This window comes from Pyrgilauda ruficollis, unplaced genomic scaffold, assembly GCF_017590135.1.
Source record: "Pyrgilauda ruficollis isolate IOZ18807 unplaced genomic scaffold, ASM1759013v1 scaffold4, whole genome shotgun sequence".
Taxonomy (NCBI): domain Eukaryota; kingdom Metazoa; phylum Chordata; class Aves; order Passeriformes; family Passeridae; genus Pyrgilauda; species Pyrgilauda ruficollis.
This window is the reverse complement of record NW_024525489.1, coordinates 1,930,874-1,949,537: the sequence shown is the minus strand read 5'-3', so window position 1 is coordinate 1,949,537 and position 18,664 is coordinate 1,930,874. Positions and strand designations below refer to the sequence as shown.

Sequence of the window (18,664 nt, the reverse complement as noted above, 5' to 3'; positions counted from 1 at the left end):
GGAGAACAAATCTTTTACAGTGTTTTGAATTTAATGAACTAAAGACTTAGTTTTACAGATTTGTGTTGCAGTTCGTGGTGGGGTGGGGGCACCCCGGGGAGTCCCCAGAGGGCCCCCTAGGCTGTGAGTTGGCTGGCAGCAGCAGGCAGGCAAGGAGACTCCACACGGCTTCTGAGGGTGCTGATCAGATGAAGGTTTATTTGGGGTCCCAACCCCGGGAACAGCATGGCTACGGAGGGAAAAGGGGGGAAGGGGGGGAGCCGAGGGGAGGGAAGGGGCAAAAGAGGGGAAGAGGCTGAGAGAGAGGAAGGGCTAAGAGCCCGATTGATTTTATAGCGCAGCTTAAGAGGGGAATTGAAGTGGGCGTGGAATCACATTGGGCCAATGGGATGACAGATACAGGATGGTTCAGGGCAGGACCACAGGCTTAGAATATACTATACATTTCGGAGGGGTGTGACAGCATACCATTTAAACAAAATGGAATACAACAGATTTGCTTAGACTTTTGAACTGAGCAAAGGAGTACTTTTTCTCAGGTCTATTCTGCCATCTTTCTCACTTCTGAATAATCTCCCTTTTCAAAAGTTATTTCAATGAGAAATCTTGAAGCAAATAAATGCAAAGTTATAGGATTTATTTGAAGGGATTTCAGTTCAGACGATGCCTTCTAATCCTTCCATTATAAAAGACAAATTCTATTGTAAAACTATAGCTCAGTTCACCATGCCTTCCCTTAAAAATTAATTTTTTGAAACTACATTAAGGAAGATTTGATGTGAAATTGAAAAAATATTTTCCCCTCCACAAAATGGAGAACTGCATTATAAATAAAAGTGTACACACAACTGTTTCAGGTGAGATTTGAAGAATTTTACTTCAAAAGATTTATATGCTTAAGAGCTGAGTATGGTGAAGTGATTCACATGCTCCTCAATTCTTTTCTCTTCTAGAAAAGTGAGAGGCTAAACTCAACTCAGACAGCAGAGATGTGTGTAGGAGGAGGTCCTGAAAAATTTCACGCTATCAATCTTACCACATTTGACAGGCTTCCTAAAGCAAAAATCCCTTGTGGTTCTGTGTCTAGTTGCTTGTGAAGCAGTAACATGAATGGTTGATATTTTTCCTATATTAAATAAACAATTTTTTTTTTATATATGGGTATATACTTTAAAATATTTTGTTTATCTCAGAGGGAAAATGTGAATGCTGGCATTAAGGATGTGTTTTACAGCGAAAAACTGTCAAACACTGAGATAACTCTAAGCACCCACTATACCTGTAGCACTAACCCTTTTAAAGTATCATAGAATAGAATCATAGAATTACCTGTGCTGGAAGCGACCAACAAGGATCACCAAAGTCCAGTCCCTGGCCCTGCACAGGACACACCCAAGAGTCACACCATGTGCCCGAGAGCATTGTCCAAACACTTCCTGAACTCTGTCAGGCTGGTGCTGTGACCACTGCCCTGAGGAGCTGTTCCAGTGCCCAACCAGCCTCTGGGCAAGGAAACTTTTCCTGATATCCAACCTAAACCTCCCCTGAGACAGCTTGAGGCCATTCCCTTGGATCCTGTCACTGGTCACCAGGGAGCCCAGATCAGTGCCTAATGAATCATTATTAATTCCTTTGATACTTAGGGTAAGAGCATAAATCATAATCAGGTCACTTGGCATCAATGTTCTAGAGAGTTCCTAAAGCCACAGCACTGTGCAGCATCCCCACTTGAGAAGCAGCTTGCTGCTCACTCTGTCAGCTTTTGTTAGTTCTCCTGGTACTGTCAGAGAACGATCGTCCCTAAAAATCTGATCCATTACCTCTTGATTTTACTTCTGCCTTTGTCTTGTAGGACACTGATGGAGAAAACTACAGTACATAAAGAAAGAAAAAAAGTACATTTCGAAGAAAAGGGCTAAGAGTCCATTTTTGAGATATGAAGCCATTTTTCTAAATAAGACAATAACTATTTTTACCAGGGATAAGTACTCTGCCCCCCTATTTCACCAGTATAGGCTTCCAAAACATACAAAAAAGTTTAAAGTTGTCCCAAAGTTAACAAACTTCCTGAGACTTGCTAGATACTGCTGAAGTTTACCACACATAAAATATTTAAGACTATAGGACATTTTTTGTGATTTACAAGGCTTCATGAGCAACATGTGGTCACTATGAAAAGATGCAGTTTCTTCATAATTATGAAGTCTAGGCATCTAGGTCAAATCTTGACTTCACTGAAGACAAAATCTCTATTGTCTATAGTACATACAATTATGTTTCACCTTCTAAAAGAAATCCAAGAATGCAAATTAAACTGAAGAAAGCTATAAAGTCATCTTCTTCTTCCTCCTTTCTCCTCTCTGGGTGAGGCCATATAATGTGTCAATGATATTCAAGATACTAAAGAGGTTTTGAATCCAAAGTAATACAAGCACTTTACTCTTGAGGTGCAATCTACAGGTCAAATCTTAAGCAAACATACTTTTACCTACATCAGTTTCACTGACTACAAACACCAGTCATCTTTCATAAGCACAAGGATTTGCAAGAGCAAGTACTGGCTTAGTTAACGGAATAATTTTATAAATCAATTTTTACTATACCCAATATTTTCCATTAAAATTTCACATGGCTTTGGAAGATACAGTCCTGATTTAGACTTGATTTTATCTACAACATGATCATAAAGTGAAGTTTTGAGAATTGAAAAGGAAAATTTTCAGTGGAAAATTTTTAAGTATTTTAAAAAAGCAGATCTCAAACTATACGGCAAGATTATAATGGATGTGCTCTGACAAAGAGATCATTGCTTGTTAAGGCCACTAGAATAATGAAAGGTCAAAGCAGAATATCTGATGACACATGATTTCACAAGCCTCTCCATACATTGCCCTCATCTAAATGATCAATACTGCCTATACTATCTACTATCTACATACATATGTGACAGATAAATGTAGAGTTGCAGAATCCGGGCCACATCCCATCCCATTTTATTGTTGGATTGAAAATAAGACAAAATAAAATGTCGATATTTCAAATACATTAAACAGGCCACCTTCCAAAAGTCTGTTTTCTACTTGATACATAAATGATATTTCTTAAGCAACTTTCAACAAAGAATTATGCGTATAATTTTCCCATTTTTCTATGAAATATTTTTTCCCCTCTATATAATGTAAATAAGCCTTAAATTCAATAAAATCTGTAGCCCTGAAGTTTGATATTTACATCTGGACAACACGGGCCTAGGTGCTCCTGTATCCAAAGCTTGTTTCCCCTCATTGTGCCATCTTTACGAAGAAGCCATGTAGCCTTTAATCCTTTTTGCCACCTCTGACCTCCAGGGTAGCATTTTAATTCTCCTTAACTTTTTTCTAATTCATGGCAAGCAGGTGGACCCCATATATATCATAAGGGCATAGCAAAGTCTGTGCTGTCCAAACCCCAGCCAGCCCACACACCCATTAGAAGCTGATAAGCCTCCTCAGCCCATGGAAATGAACAGTATCATCTGTCAAGCAGCAGCAAACGAAAGGAGGCAGGAGGGAAAGGAATGGCCCCAGAGATCTAATAAGGAGATGACAATCTGTGATATGCAAATCCTTGCAATTCTGAGGTTTCCACCTGAAACAAAGCCAAGCCCAGTATTTTTGAAAAGCACTGCTTAGCAGCCTGAAACACACCAGGTTTGAACCAACTCAGTTCAAAGCAGGAAACAGTTTCTAAGCTTTTGGAAAAAAATACAGAAAAATCAAGAATGCACCAGTAGAATGCTGTAGAAAGAAAGTTTTAGGGAAAGTAGCTAAGTACCTTCTGCTGGTCTTTCTCAAATTTTATTCTTCTCAACTATGATATTTTTCAGCCTCTTACACAGTTTTAAAACACTGACACAGCCATTATAAATTATGTGGCCAAAAGGCAGCCCAAAATATGTGTTGAGAATGAGCAAAACAAAGTCACTGAACAATGTGAACCTTCCTGATTAAGCACTTGCTAAGTCAAGACTTTTAGAGCTTATTTGCTGTTGGGTTTTTTAAAAAGTATTTTCAAGAAAATGGGGAAAGAATGGAAATAGAAAATTGGAGAATGAGAAAAGATGATATTAGATAAATCACAGAATAATTTAGGTTGGAAAGGACCTTGAATATCATTGAGTCCAACTGTTAACCCAGCACTGTTAAATTCACCACTAAACCATGTTCCAAAGTGCCACATCTTTGCATCTTCTAAATATCTTCAGACATGATGACTCAACTGGCAGCCTGTTCCAATGCTCGGGAACCCTTTCCATGAAGGAATTTTTCCTTATACACAATCTGAACCTCGGTGGCACAGCTTGAGGCCATTTCCTATTGTCCTATGGCTTGTTACTTGGGAGAAGAGATTGATCCCCACTTGGCTACACCCTCCTTTTGGGCAGTTGTAGAGAGGGATATGATCTCCCCCCAGCCTCCTTCTCCTTTTTTCCAGGCCAAACACCCCCAGCTCCCTCAGCTGCTCGTCATCTGACTTGTGCTCCAGCATCTTTCTAGACTCAGCTGAGAACTGTCTTTTTTATAGTGAGAGGTCTGGAACTAAAGACAGGATTGGAGGTGTGGCCTCACCAGTGCTGAGTATAGGAGAACAATCATCACTCTGGTCCTGCTGCCCTCACTATTGATGATCCAGACCAGGATGCCATTGGCTTTCTTGACCACCTGGGCACACACTGGCTCTTTCAGTTCAGCCACTGTTGACCAGCGCCCCCAGGTGCTTTTCCACTGAGCGGCTTTCCAGCTTGTGGCACTGCCTGGTGTTGTTGTGACCCAAGGGCAGCACCCAGAATGGGTCCTGTTGAACCTGACACCATTGGCCTCAGCCCAGTGATCCAGCCTACCCAAGTCCCTCTGCAGAGCCTTCCTGCCCTGCACTCCCACCCAATTTGGAAACATCTGAAAACTTCCTGAGGGTACACCAACACCCTCAGCGGTTCCCTAGCAAGTTGTTTGTTGTAGTTAAAAGGAGAGCCAAGCTGTACATAGTAAATGCTGTATTAACAAGCTACAATTTCCAAATTTAGTCATGCACCCCAGCTTTTAGCTGTTTTAAAGGAAGCTTGCCAAAACTTATTTCTTAAACTCTAAGTCTTTATCGTGTGCTGTTGAATGCATGTATAAAAACACATGTGGACATATACATTGACATTTATTTGATTAGTTAAACCACCCTCTACACTGGGTTTTTTTCCACAATGCAAGGATAACAGGATCAGGTCCTGAAACTAAGTATAAAAAAATGCCTATTTCAGGGAAAATTATTCATTCTTTAGCACTAAGCCACATATATGACCTTCCTCACCATTTCCTCCCCTCCCATCCCTTCCCCTTCCACTTTCTCCTGCCTCCTTGCCTTTGCCACACATGTTGATGAGATTTTAGAGACAGGGTTAGAAAGTTTCTAAGGGATTAGGAAGCAAAATCTTCCACAATGACTCCATACAAATAACCATAAGTTATCAAATACATTATTTAACAGGTAACATATTCTTATTTCTTTCTAAATTTAATGTAAGACCTTACAGAATACAATCACTACTTTTGGGGGAATAATTTAAAATGTCTTTAGTGAAGTTGAACAAGTAGGATGTGCTTAATCACAACTGAAACTGGGGGAAAAACTTGCAGGAAAAATGAAATTAATGTGAAACCACTGGGAACAATAATTCTATATATTGAAATAATATAATGACCCAATAAAGAAAAACATTTCTGATACTTCAAATTTAGTGATTCCTACATAGCATCACTCCGATTCTATTATCATGTGTTTAGCAGTGATCTAAACTGCTAAAATCAGAGTGAATCGAAGGTAAATGACACCATACAACCCCAACAGAAAAGTAACATTTGTCTGAAAGTTTTACACATGGATGTTTCAAAATGGAAAACATTTCTAAACAAAAGAAAATATATTGTTTAACTGTCACAGTCATAGAAATGTAAAACTATATAATGAATATGCAGAACACAAATATAATTATTATTACATATCAATTAATTTAAAAGAAATTAATGTTTTATTGGAGGGTGAAATTAACATCCTAGACTGATATTCTTCAAGAATGCCTATTCTTCAGCTCAGTGGTCCTGGAAAACATTGAACAATGAGATGCAGTACACAAGAACTATCAAAAGGGAGCACTTTTGAGCCACTGAAACTGCATGTTGGGCTGAAAACCACAATCTCCCAGCTGCAGACAATGATACTATCTCAGGTATTTTATGTGCTAAAATGATCATTAAAAATTAAGCACCACATATAAGCTGCCATTTAGAATATTAATTTACCTTTACTAATCATCTTTTTAACTTGAGGCTAAAAGAGTTCACTTACCATTCGGATACTCAGGCTTAGTCCAGGAGATGTTAAAGGAGTCAGATGCATATGACTGGGCTTTTGGAGCAGGAACCCCTTCTGGCGTACTCTCATCTGTTATAGCCGTGCTGGCTTTGCTTATAGTACACCCACCTCCAGTGCAAGCCTTAAAATATTAATCAGAACAAATAAACACCTTTCAGTGTAGTACCAATAATTTTAGCAATTTTTTTTGCCTAAGTCTCATTATTCTTCCACATCTAAACTTGGTAAGCCTGTGATTTTCAGGTAAGACCCTTTTCTTAGCATAGATTTGTTTACCTCTTTTCTTAAATAACAAGAGGATGTATAATAACACATGATACTTAGTTTTTAGGCATACTATAGCTAAAACAGTTTTCTCTACTTCACAACAGCATTCAGAGCATGTGCAATTACAATAGTGAAAAAACACCCCATTATAAACCAGTGTGTGTTAGTTGTTATTACTACCTGTTTATGGAACATAAAGTAAAATAATTTGTATTTCAGTTGCCAGAGAACAAAATGTTAACCACACAATTTTTATATTTTGTTTTGGAAATGAAATAATACAATGTGCAGGCAAAAGTGCATATCGCTCCATATAACAGGCTTTTAAAGTTTTACATGCACACAGCTATGGTCTATGTGATGCTCTGCCAATTATTTGCACTAATGCTGATGACAAGACTACACATGTTAAAAAACATACAAAAATATACATATTGATACTGGATTTAAAGATTCTTTGTGTTAGGTTATTGTTTATTTTTAGGGTTTTGTTTAATAATAAAATTAATCAAAACCTGAATTCAACAAATATTTACATTTGGACATACATAAAACTTATAGGATTATCTGCGTTTTTCTAAGTTATCCATGTATTAAGTGGACAAGTGGATCATCAGCACACAAATAACCTTTCTCTCCAGATCTCCAGGAATAAAATGTTTCTCTCAATCTATTATATTTTAGTTGAAAGGATTAGCTTCAGTTTCCCATTTCCCATTGATTTTCAAATCAGAGAGCAGTCAAACATATTCCCTATGCCCTCCAAAACTGTATACTGACCCCAAGGGTAAAAAAGAAGTATTGTTTGTAAATGAGAGGGTCTTTCATACATATTGTTTTGATATAACTGGCAATTACATTCCCAATACAACTAAAGAATGACTCCATGTTCAGTCTGAACTACCAAGTAAAGAAGAAAGAATGCAACCTCAGTTTTGGGAATGTCTGAAAAATTACTCTGAACATGATAATGTATATAAAAAAAACCCCAAAAATGGTGTCAGTTTAGATGGATGCTCAGGTAACCACCAGCATTTTGGTAAGTAAAATATTTAAGAAAATTATCCTTCCAGGAGAAGCAGAATAATCTTGGAATGATTCCACTTCCACTGGCTTCATGAAGAAGCCAGAAAGAGCAGTTCTGGAAGGCCTCTTTTGCATTTACTCCTTACTGACTTGCTAATTAATTTCAACCAGGCTTACTTCAGCTGTGGAGAGCATTTCATTTAAGGGCTTGGTAACAGCAGCCTTTCCATTCATTTATTTCTTGAATTTCATGCAGCTCAATTTTTGTATCTCTGAAATTTGGGACATGAAGTTTCTGGTTCTTCTAATGAAAATCAGCAAAAGATAGCTCATCTGCTTTTTAGGTAGTGGGATTTTAGATCAGGGTATCCAAATGGACTGGACATCTGGTAATCACATCCAGTGATGCTCAAAGCCATGAAAACCTCCACCCAGACTGAGTTCCCTTTTTGTCACTCTGAGAAACAGATTTCAGGTGAAATTTGCAAAAATACCACAGGAACTGGACAGCCAAAGGACAGATGCAAACCACATCTGTGGTTTGATGACACTACATACCAACACCCCACCCAGGACCTGAGCCAGTTTACCCACACTGCAGTGTCCTGAGGAGATATCGGCTTAACAGTTCAATCACAAAAGTAACTCAGTCATACAAAGAAGAGTGACACCCTGGCTGCTAAAGGCAGCCTTTCAACTTTCCATGTGCTTTCAGACTGATCTGTCTCACACTCACCCAGCTTAGAGCATGAACAGAAGAAAAACAAGTTCCTTTGCACTAATCCATGGAGACATGACCCTACCAAGTAAAGTCAGTCTTCTTACTTTAGGAAAGAAGCATTAGAGTTGCTTACAAAACCTGTTGTACTCATTTATGAATTAAATTGCTTCATTTAAATGGCACTAATCAATTCTGAAAATTGATAACAGCATGCAAAAATAAACATTTTCTAACTCTTTTCAATGTAGTAACATTAACCTTTCATACAAAAGTTAAAGGCAACAACCTGTGAGGTGCTGAAAAGTTCTGCTTGTGAGGCTCCTGATTCCTGTGCTCAAGCTGCAATTTTTGGTAATACAGAAACCAAACTCAATTTTTGAATGGATACAAACCAAAGTTAATAGGAACTGAAAAACAAGGGAAAGAAAAAGGTTCTAGCTGATAGAAATATTTTATTCTAACAAAAAAAAAAAAAAAAAAAAAAAAACCCCAAAAAAAAAAAAAAAAAAAAAATTAAAAAAAAAATAAAAAAAAAAAAAAAAAAAAAAAAAAACACCCCAAAACCTATTTAGTTACATCTTCCACTGCTGACGGTTGTTTGGGGTATTTTTATTCTTAAGCTTTATTGAAATTCAGTTAAATAATATATGAAACACTAAATGTTTAATTTCTTTTTCCAGGTGTGTATACTTGATATTGATTTTTGTGGATTTGGTTTTTGTTGGTCTTTTTATATGTTTGGAGTTTTTTCTTTCATAAAGTATACATTTGGCCATGTTTAATCTTCATAACTTCTAAACCTGTAATAGTACATTCCTCTCAAACCAGTCTAACTAGCTCTATAGATGATGGACCCAAATGTTTTAAGAAAGCTACCACACCTCAAAGATATTGAGCATTTCATGCACTTTTATCATTTCAAAGCTGCAAGGACATTTAGATCTTCTAACTCACCTATCACAGACCACTGCATTTTATTCAGGTAAATCTGGTTATCTTTGTCACTAGAAGAAATTATCTTTTCCTACTTTCTGATTAAATGCAAATATTAAGGGAGATAAAAAATTTACAAAGAAATGAGAAATAAAGAGCAAAAGGTTCCTAAAAATTTATTTGGTAACTTCTAGGAAATCTGCACACGCTGATGAAGCAAAACCAACATCCACACAACACCTCCTCCTGTATCCCAAGGCAGAGCCACCAAAAGAAGCAGTCCCAGGTTCTCTCCAGATTGTAGCTGTTAATTCTTCCCTCATGCTCTCTCCTTGTGCCCCCATGCACAGAAGTTAGGCAGGAGCAGAGAAGAGCTGTGGCACAGTGAAGGACAGCACAAATTCTTTCATAAAGAATAAATAAAAAAACCAAGGCATAAAATGCTTTTTTAAGTAGTGTCTTAGTTTTGGACATGGCGCTATTATATATGCTAAGCAATTTACTACATTGAAATATCTAGGCACAAATGAATTAATTTCAACATGAATCTAAGCTTTAATTAGACTGAATATCCTTGGGTTTTTTCAGGTTCAAGTCAGATCCTTATCATTACCTGAAGGTAGATTATTTTTTGTGGTATAATATTTAGAACATTCAAGAGCATGTTAAGAAAAAATGAATGCATATCCAGTCTACATAAATGTAAATTTATTCATAATCAAGAGCAGAATATTTTTCTATGGCATTTATCAAAGCACATATCCTTATATAGGTATTGTTATAAAATGAACAGTGTGCTTAAAACAAGGGACAATCCCCTCCTTTTATCCACATATTTTCAGCTTTGTTAGTGAAGAAGCTGTTCTATTTCATCACAAAAGAAAACCAATGATAAAGACATGCAATGAAAACACTGATGTATTTTAAAATGTTTTGAATACACAAACTGCTTCTCTACACTGAACTCTTCTTCTCTGCTATTTCCTTCTACATACAAATTTTAAGATGAAAGAACAAATTACCATGGTACAAAATATGAAAGGTTGACACTTTTAAAAACATTCAATGTTTTCTTGTAAGTTGTGTTCAAGGAAACATTTTAAAAGCGTTTCATATATTTCTTCTCAATTCTTTATTAGTTATCCAACTTATCCTTGAAGAAAACCTGTATTTAAATTATATACACATTTTTGTGAATCTGTTTTGAAACAAAAAAACCTACTTTTGTTCAGGATGGCTCACCCACCTTAGCTTCACGAAGAAGAGGTTAAACAAAGTGGACACAAGAACCATTAAATATTAAGATGCTAACAAAGTCAGAATCATTTTCACCATTTTAACCTCTTTACATCTTTAAAACTTACAGCTAGTTTTATGAGGTATTCAGTACCCGGGAAAAGCTGTGGAATAGTAAAATCCAAAAAAAGTCCTGTGCTGTTATAGATTACATTCCACTTCGTAAAATTCTGCTCATTGGTGGCCATATAAATTATATAGCGATCTAGGATTCCATTTACTTCCACTGGTTCTTTCCATCTGCAAATAAAAGCAAAATATAATTAAGATCAGACCAAATAAAGATTCAGACCATGCTAAAAAATGTAAGTCTTTGTTTAGAGGACTTCATGAGGTTTATTTTGAGAATTTGAAAACCCAGTTGTGCAATCATAAAAATAAATCTAAGCCATACCTCTAATGCAGTATTTGTACTCAGTAGATAAATGATTACACACAAAGCAGGGGCTACAAAAGGGGCATATCACCAGAACATTTCCTGCACTGAAGTTTGCAGAGGCTATGCCCATATGTAGGTTATACTGATTGCGTAAAGACAAAATGGAAATTAAGTTGGCAAGTGATAATCAGAAGGTTCACAGAACCACTAAACTAATCACTTCTATGCATTTAATCATAATAAATTTAATTTTATGTCACAAACCCTTCCCCTGATTGAACTCACTGGAATTCTTGAATAACTGATGCACTATTGTGTTGTCAGGAAAGAAGAAATCCTTACTTACTGTACATATATTGTTCTAGAATCCAAAACTGTCAGGACTGGGGCATCTACATGAGATGGTGGCAGCTGTGCTGTAAACAAGGTGACCTGGGAACTGTTTGCACAGCCAGCAAGTGTGCACGCAGTGAGCAGGAACTGGTGTGGTGTGGAAACTGCCAAATCTAGGGCAAAAAAAGAATAGGAATTGGTGTATTCATTTTAATTTGTTTTCCTATAGCTTTCAGACATGAAGTAAGTTTAGGAAATCAAAAGAAAAGGGGACCAGTGTCTCCTAAATGTTTCATATTTGCCCCAGAGGAATGAATAGGTACTGGTTCTTTAGTAGCAGACAACTGCGAATTTTGACTACCCATAGATCTGTGAGGTGTGTTTAGGTTGAGATAACCCCAGGGTACTCCATTTACACCAGAACGTACAACAACCAACCAAAAAAAAAAAAAAAAAGAAATTAGATTTTCAGGTGCTACATACTACATCAATTTGCTACAGTGGCAAATGAACACCTTTGAGATTATTAAATCAAATCAGATTAAATTAATGGAAAAAACAAGTACAGGTTCATTAACACAGCTGCATTATATATATATTTTAAATGTGCTGTATGAAACAAGAATGACAAGCATCGATACATACAACAATTCGCTCCATGCAGATTTCCCTACAAGCATAAACACAAATGAAGCTTATTGTTGCCACCACTCATACTGATCCCTTCTCTCTTTGCCTGTTTGGCTGCACGAACACCAAACATTCATAAAACATATTTCAGTAAAGACAACCCATCTAATGATATAGGAAAACAAAACTGTTCAATAGTTATTAATTTTGAAGCTATCTTGAGTTTCAATTACTGCAGAAAATGGTGAATAAAATGTATCATTTCTGCTGAGTAAATATTCTAAAAGATCATCTATTCTTCCCTATACTAATAAAGGAATGTTTGATAGAAAAATTGTAGCATGAAAGTAATGCAGACATAATTTTCTAGTATTTTCCAATCTCCTTTTTCATTAAAATACAAATCTTAGACTTAAACAATCAAATTTTCCTTTTAAGAAGGAATTTACAGTTGACAACTGTAATTGGTGTTGGCAACAGCATAAGGTATACAGGCAAAATGTTTATTCAATAGACACACATTTTCAATATGTCAGAAAAGTCCTGTGTTTTTGTAAGACACAATAAACAGTAGTGCTTTCAGAACCCAATAGTATCAAACTATATTTTTTACAACGTGCTTTTGAGCACAAATTTAAGAATTCTGGTTGGACGGCAAAGACATCACCAAAGCAAAAATGTCGTAGACCCAACTTCTCTCTCATTAGTTTTCCCCTCATATAACACCTTCAGTTCCTGCAGGAATGAAATTTCTTCTTATTTGCTCCACTCTGTGTAAGGAGAGAATGAACTTGTGCATTTTTATTGAAAATACTGTATCACTCAGTGTTATTGTTCCATGGAGCACATGGCAAAGTGTGAGTTAAAAAAAAATGCTGCAGCTAAAAAAAATCATCAAGTGAATGCCTATAACAGTGACATGTTTAATCAACATAATGGGACTGATTCTACCAGGGTTAAGCAGTGCTTAAGTCAGTGAGAGGGGGAAAGCACACTCCAGAGCAGGTGCTCAAGCTGGCTCAGCATGCAGAGAAACTCCATGTACTGCACTGGCTGCATTGCTTTCATTATTGTACACCTTCCTGGGTCCCTTATTCCCTGCAGCTGCCATAAGAGAAGCCACAAAAAATGCAGATGAAGCTCAAAGTCTGTGACACAAGTATTACATATTCCATGTTGTGGGTGGGCAAACAAGTGACCAGAAGGATTTTACTTTCAGCAATCCTAAAATGAATAGATGAAAGCAATTCACGGAACCTGTATAATTCATAACCTCCTATATACTGATTATGCATTCTTCTCTCAAAGTTGAAAGTATGTGGTAGGGCTTCACCAAGAAGAGTGAATATAACCCAAGGGAAGGGAAAAGAAAAAGTTCATTTCTCCTTTTCCCTTTGTTTATGGTGGATCACTCTTTTCCCTCAGTGCAGGGTTTGATGCAGACTGTAGCTGATGAGACTACTGGCAGGCATACATTTGTGGAAATACCTTGTGTAATTTGAAGAGGGAAGAAATTTTTCAAGGAGTAAGAGAATGGAAGATGGGAAAATGTTTTATTTTCCTCCCTGAAAAAAACAATTGACTACAAGTTGCCTTGTGTGTCTCTGTACCAAGAATGGAAAAAGCAAGAAGAAAAGACAGGGAAACATGTAAGGTTTAAAAAAAATAACAGCAAGGAATGGAAATGCAGCACATATGAGCACAGAGATCATTTGAGATCAGATAATAAACATACTGAAAGGGGAGGAAAGGATAAGAGAGTTTTAAAAATAGCTGAAAAATATGTTTAAAAAGCAGTATGTCACCAGATTCAAAGAAAATCTTTATTGCTCATCTTGATTTACTAACACCAAGGTATTCTGACTACTAAATAGAAAGTTTCAATGGAATCTCCAAGATTTAGGTAGGATAAAGGCTAAAAAGAAAATTTTCGTTTGTGTAAGCAGGAGAAGAAAACAAAGAATTTCAAGGCTTAGCAATGTCATTCAAGGTAGGAGCTTTGGCATCATTAAAATCTCTCCATAGACTTCAAAGTTTGGATGAGCCAGAAAATATAGGGAAGGCAGTATTTCTAAGAGGTTAGAAGCAGAAACTGACAAACTGAACAATAAAAATCATATTACATCATAATCACTATAATTATTCAACACAACCTAATTTGGGAGATATTTTCCTATTTCAAGTTCAAAGTGTTTCACAATGGATCACTGGATTCAAACAGCTATGGATACAAACATGAATTTGAAAGAGGGAGGAGGTTCTTAAAACTACAAAGCCACTGCTTGTCAAGGTCCTCTAGCAACAATGCCTTGCTTTCCATTTGCTTGATTGCATAATTTGCATAAGATCAAATGTAGGCAATTGTGGACATGAAAAACAGATCACTCTCAAACACATTAGAAACAGATCCACAAGCATTACGTGGAAATGTGTTACAAGAAAATGCACCCCAGTGCATGGAAAACGTAGTGACTAATGTCAAACAAAGTATAATTTAAAATATAGGGTGTGAATTATATGTTATTTTACAATTGATTTTATATTGTTGCTGGATGAATTTCATTGATCTCAATTTACAAGACCAACCAGTAAGGACACAATTACTCCATTTAAACCTACAGAAAAACCTGAATTTTTTTTCTTAAAAATTTGCTTGATCAGGTTATATCCCAATCTGTTCCATAATTCCAGTTCCCTGATTTTAATTTAAAGATCAAATGTTTCTTATTTCAATATTCCAATAACTACTCACTGAAAACACTTATTTCTTACCAATGTAAAGCTAAGCCTAGAAATTACAGAACTTCACTGATGAAAGAAACCTTAAATTCAGGATTTGGTACTGTTCTAATTTCTACTGTTCTAATTTCTAAAAGCACAAAAAGACAAATAAAAAGAATCCTTTTTTGAGGGTTCAGGATTCCCTCAAGTCATCTTGTTAAACTGGAAGGTAGACAGAAAAATAATTTTGCATTTTTCGTGCTAAAACAGAACAAAGGAAGAAAACTAAAATAAAATCCCACATATCTGTTTTAAACCCATTACTTACTTTCCCCAAAGAAAAAGGTGGAGCAGAGGGAGAGGAAGGATCAACCTGCCTTTTCATCTCTCTGACTTCAGAGGCAACACAAACAAACTAAATAATTTTCTAACTCGCACATCAGCAAGAGAATTCTGAACTGTAGTGACTATCATTAAAATAGATATTTGCATACCACTACAATTATTGGATATGTGGGGTGGTTGGAACTTCCCACACTAACCAACTATAGTGGTTGGTATCTCTCCAGTTTCTAATAACTACCTGCATAAGTCCTGAGAGCACAATCGATGCATGAGACAGAAAGAATAAAGAATGACCCCGTTTGCATGGTCAATAAGAACACTCACTTGCTTTGATCAAATTTAATGGGTAGTCATTGAAAGATAATATGCAACACTACAGTGCCACTTTTAGCATGGGATTTGAGAGATGTTACTAAAAAAAGGTACAAAAACATAATTAGTACAGTCAAAAAAAACCAAAAACAAAAACCCAAACAAAATTAAAGATTTAACAAAACATAAGCTTTCCCATTTAGTTGTCAGAATACATCCCAGTTCAAAAATAACACAGTAGTAATAGTAATATTTTATCTGTAACTATCTTAACGTTCTTATTATATTCAGATTTACGGCAAGAGAGCCACACACCCTTCTTGTTCGCTTCTTCCTCTCTATTTCCACTCTCCCTTATTTCAGGCAACTACTATAAGGACCAGAAATGACAACGTGCTGCCTTGGTAAGCTTTCATATGACTTGGGCAAGGAACCTCACATGGTTTCTCAGGAAAATAATTGAGACAGTAGTTACCCCATCGCTATATTCAAAGGAAAATTATCTACCAACATTGTAGCAAGGGATTGTTAGCAGCACAACAACAAAAAACCTGCTGAGAGGATTTGAACATGAAAAACTGCCAAAGAATTCCAATCACCACACAGTTTATGTAGGTACACTATACAAACACTTCAGCTCATTACTCACCTCCTTACTTTGTTCTCTCATCCTTTTTCTCACAATCTGTTATATTAATTCATCGTAACTTAATATTTAATTAGAAGATAAAATCCTTGGGACCATAAATCTTCACCACCAAATACAACCATGTCCCCTTCTGATTTCGTACACCACCAAAAAATCCCAAACATCTAATTCATATGCTAAGTCTCAAGATCACATATCAGGCTTGCTCCATCAGACATCACTAGCACTTCTCTGCCTTCCACCATTTCCTGGAAGCAAGCAACAAATCCTATTCAACTTTTAGTACAGTATATTCTCCTCTATTTATAAAGCAGCAATCACTTAATTATATTGACTCTCAAAGAGCCATCACTAATGTACAACTTTCTCTGGAAGGGTATTATACTAATGCTGCATCATTTCATAGATTTGCAAACCCCACACCACACTTATCACTTCTTGGAAAATATTTCAGAAAAAACAACGTGTCACAAATGACACCCCTTAGGTACTTCAGGCAACTCAATCAAGACAAAGAAAGTGCTCATGTACCTAATTGTGTAAATTGGCAATGGATGGCCTTCCACATGTACAACTGGCCCTTTAATTGAAGAAAACATCTATCTTTCAAGATAGCAGAAAATTCTAGCATATTAATTAATAACTAAAAATGCTTATGGGATTTGGTAATGTTGCAGAGTGACAAAATTTAAATAATTTTGTGAAGCCATTAAAAACAAATGCAAGTAATAAAAGCAACAAATAAATCCAGGATCACAAATAACTCTTTTCAGGAAGCACCAAAAGCTGTTGTTCTGCTCTAAGAAAAATAGCAAAGACTTTGACATAATGGGACATGGACAAAATAACTCAGCTTCCAGTTGGCCAACAAATGCTGATGTGTTTTAGAAACTATTTGTTCAGCAGTAAATATCTCTGGTTTTCCAAATTACTTATAAAGGAAAAAATTCTTTACTGGGAGGGTGCTGAGACACTGGAACTGGTTGCGTTGAAGTTGTGGATACCCAAGTCCTGAAGTGCTCAAAAGCCAGGCTGGACAGAGCTGTGAGCAACCCGGTATAGTGAAAGGTGACCCAGTCCCTTCCAATCCAGGCTATTCTATGAAATCCTCATTCCTTTTGAGACTTATGCACTTCAGAACAATTCAGGGAATTTCCAGGTCCCATCTTGGGAAATAAAAGAGCATAGCACGAAACCATTTAACATATGGGAGCATGAAAACATAACAGTTATGTATTGGACTGTGTAAAAGAGTTCTATTCAAGAAGAAAAACCCTTTGGCACAAATATGAAACAAAAGGATTTTTCATCATTTCAGTTTGCAATGATTTCAAGAAATTACTAAAGATTTTACATGCCTGAAAATAGTTTCACTTTTAGAAAAGGGACAACTCCAAAGCACATTAAGGCTTTTAAAGGTAATTATGTTTTAACAGCAAAGATTATCAAGTTTATTTGCCTTCACATTTAGTAACAGTGTCTCTTGGTTATGTTCTTACACCCTTGTTGCACAGTAAAACTTTTTGCCGTTTATTGTCCTAAAGTCTCATACTTCTTTGAGCCAAAACTCATCCCTCAAAAGTTAGGTTTCATCCTGACCAATTCACAAGGCCACATAAACATCCATTCCTGATTAATGGGTTTCATTGTTCCTTTTTATTTTACTAAAACTGTTTTAATTTTAACCTTCCTTAGACAGGTATGCGTTTTTTATTTACACATTATTCCTATGCCTATTATTCATATCTCATTGTAAAAGCTGGAGAGCAAGGATTCCAGTCTTTTATTTTAAAGCTACATCCCTGAGATAGCTACTATGGAAACATTTTCCAGGCTGTTCTTACTCCCCAGTTAGGACACACTAGCTTGAAATCCCAAAGGTGCTCAGCTGAAGAAAACTCAAATCGTGTGGAGTGCCCCACACCACATGGTTTAGAAAAAGCAGAAGGGACACATTCGAGAAGAACATTTAAACTTCTCTTCAGACTTTAGCACTTCCACCTAAATTGCTTCGTGATTCTAAGAACATGTCATGTCACCTTCCACAGAAGAATCACAGTGCTCCTTGGATGCCTCCTTCCCATAACAACCCTGATGCTTTTTCCTCTGACCCATCAGCATTAGTCACCATCAGAAAAATATGGAGGCATTTTGGAAGGTTTTTTTGAAAGCTTCTCTTGCTGCCAAAATGACACAGAGCCAGTCAGCCAGTGCAAACATTCAGTATCAAATGAACCTACTGAACTTCCAAGTTACTTCTTTGCTGACTATAATTAAAACCATTCACTGTCTCCCTTGTTTACTCCAAGTATAAAAGCTGGACAAATAAAATGAGTTTGAAGGTCAGAGGGGGAAAAATCAGAAAGAAGACAAAGCACATTAATTTTCACCAGGCACATGCAGAGAAGTAGTTGTTGTCAATAACACTATCTTAGTTTGATGTCCCTCTCCTTCATTTCTTTACACATCATAAGAAATGAAGATTTTAAGATTTAAATGAAAATTTCCTTTCACAAATGCTTCCAATCCATTCATGGTATTTCTTATTCCAGCTCAAATAGAGATGAGTTGCTAGTATAAATCATAAGAACCATAATGTCTAAGTCAATGTTTAGCCCAAAAAGTGAAAAAGGAAAAAAGCATGGTTTGA

General features: G+C 36.4%; 1 protein-coding gene across 1 annotated transcript in view; it reads right to left on the bottom strand.

The window, feature by feature from the left end:
* Positions 1–18,664, bottom strand: part of USH2A (usherin) — a 374,258-nt gene that overhangs the window by 176,603 nt on the left and 178,991 nt on the right. Inside the window, exons 32-34 of the mRNA XM_041477027.1 lie at positions 11,371–11,530; positions 10,714–10,885; positions 6,376–6,523 (exon numbers count right to left, since the gene is read on the bottom strand). Of these exons, the coding sequence (XP_041332961.1) occupies positions 6,376–6,523; positions 10,714–10,885; positions 11,371–11,530 (480 nt within the window). The remainder of the gene's footprint in view (positions 1–6,375; positions 6,524–10,713; positions 10,886–11,370; positions 11,531–18,664) is intronic.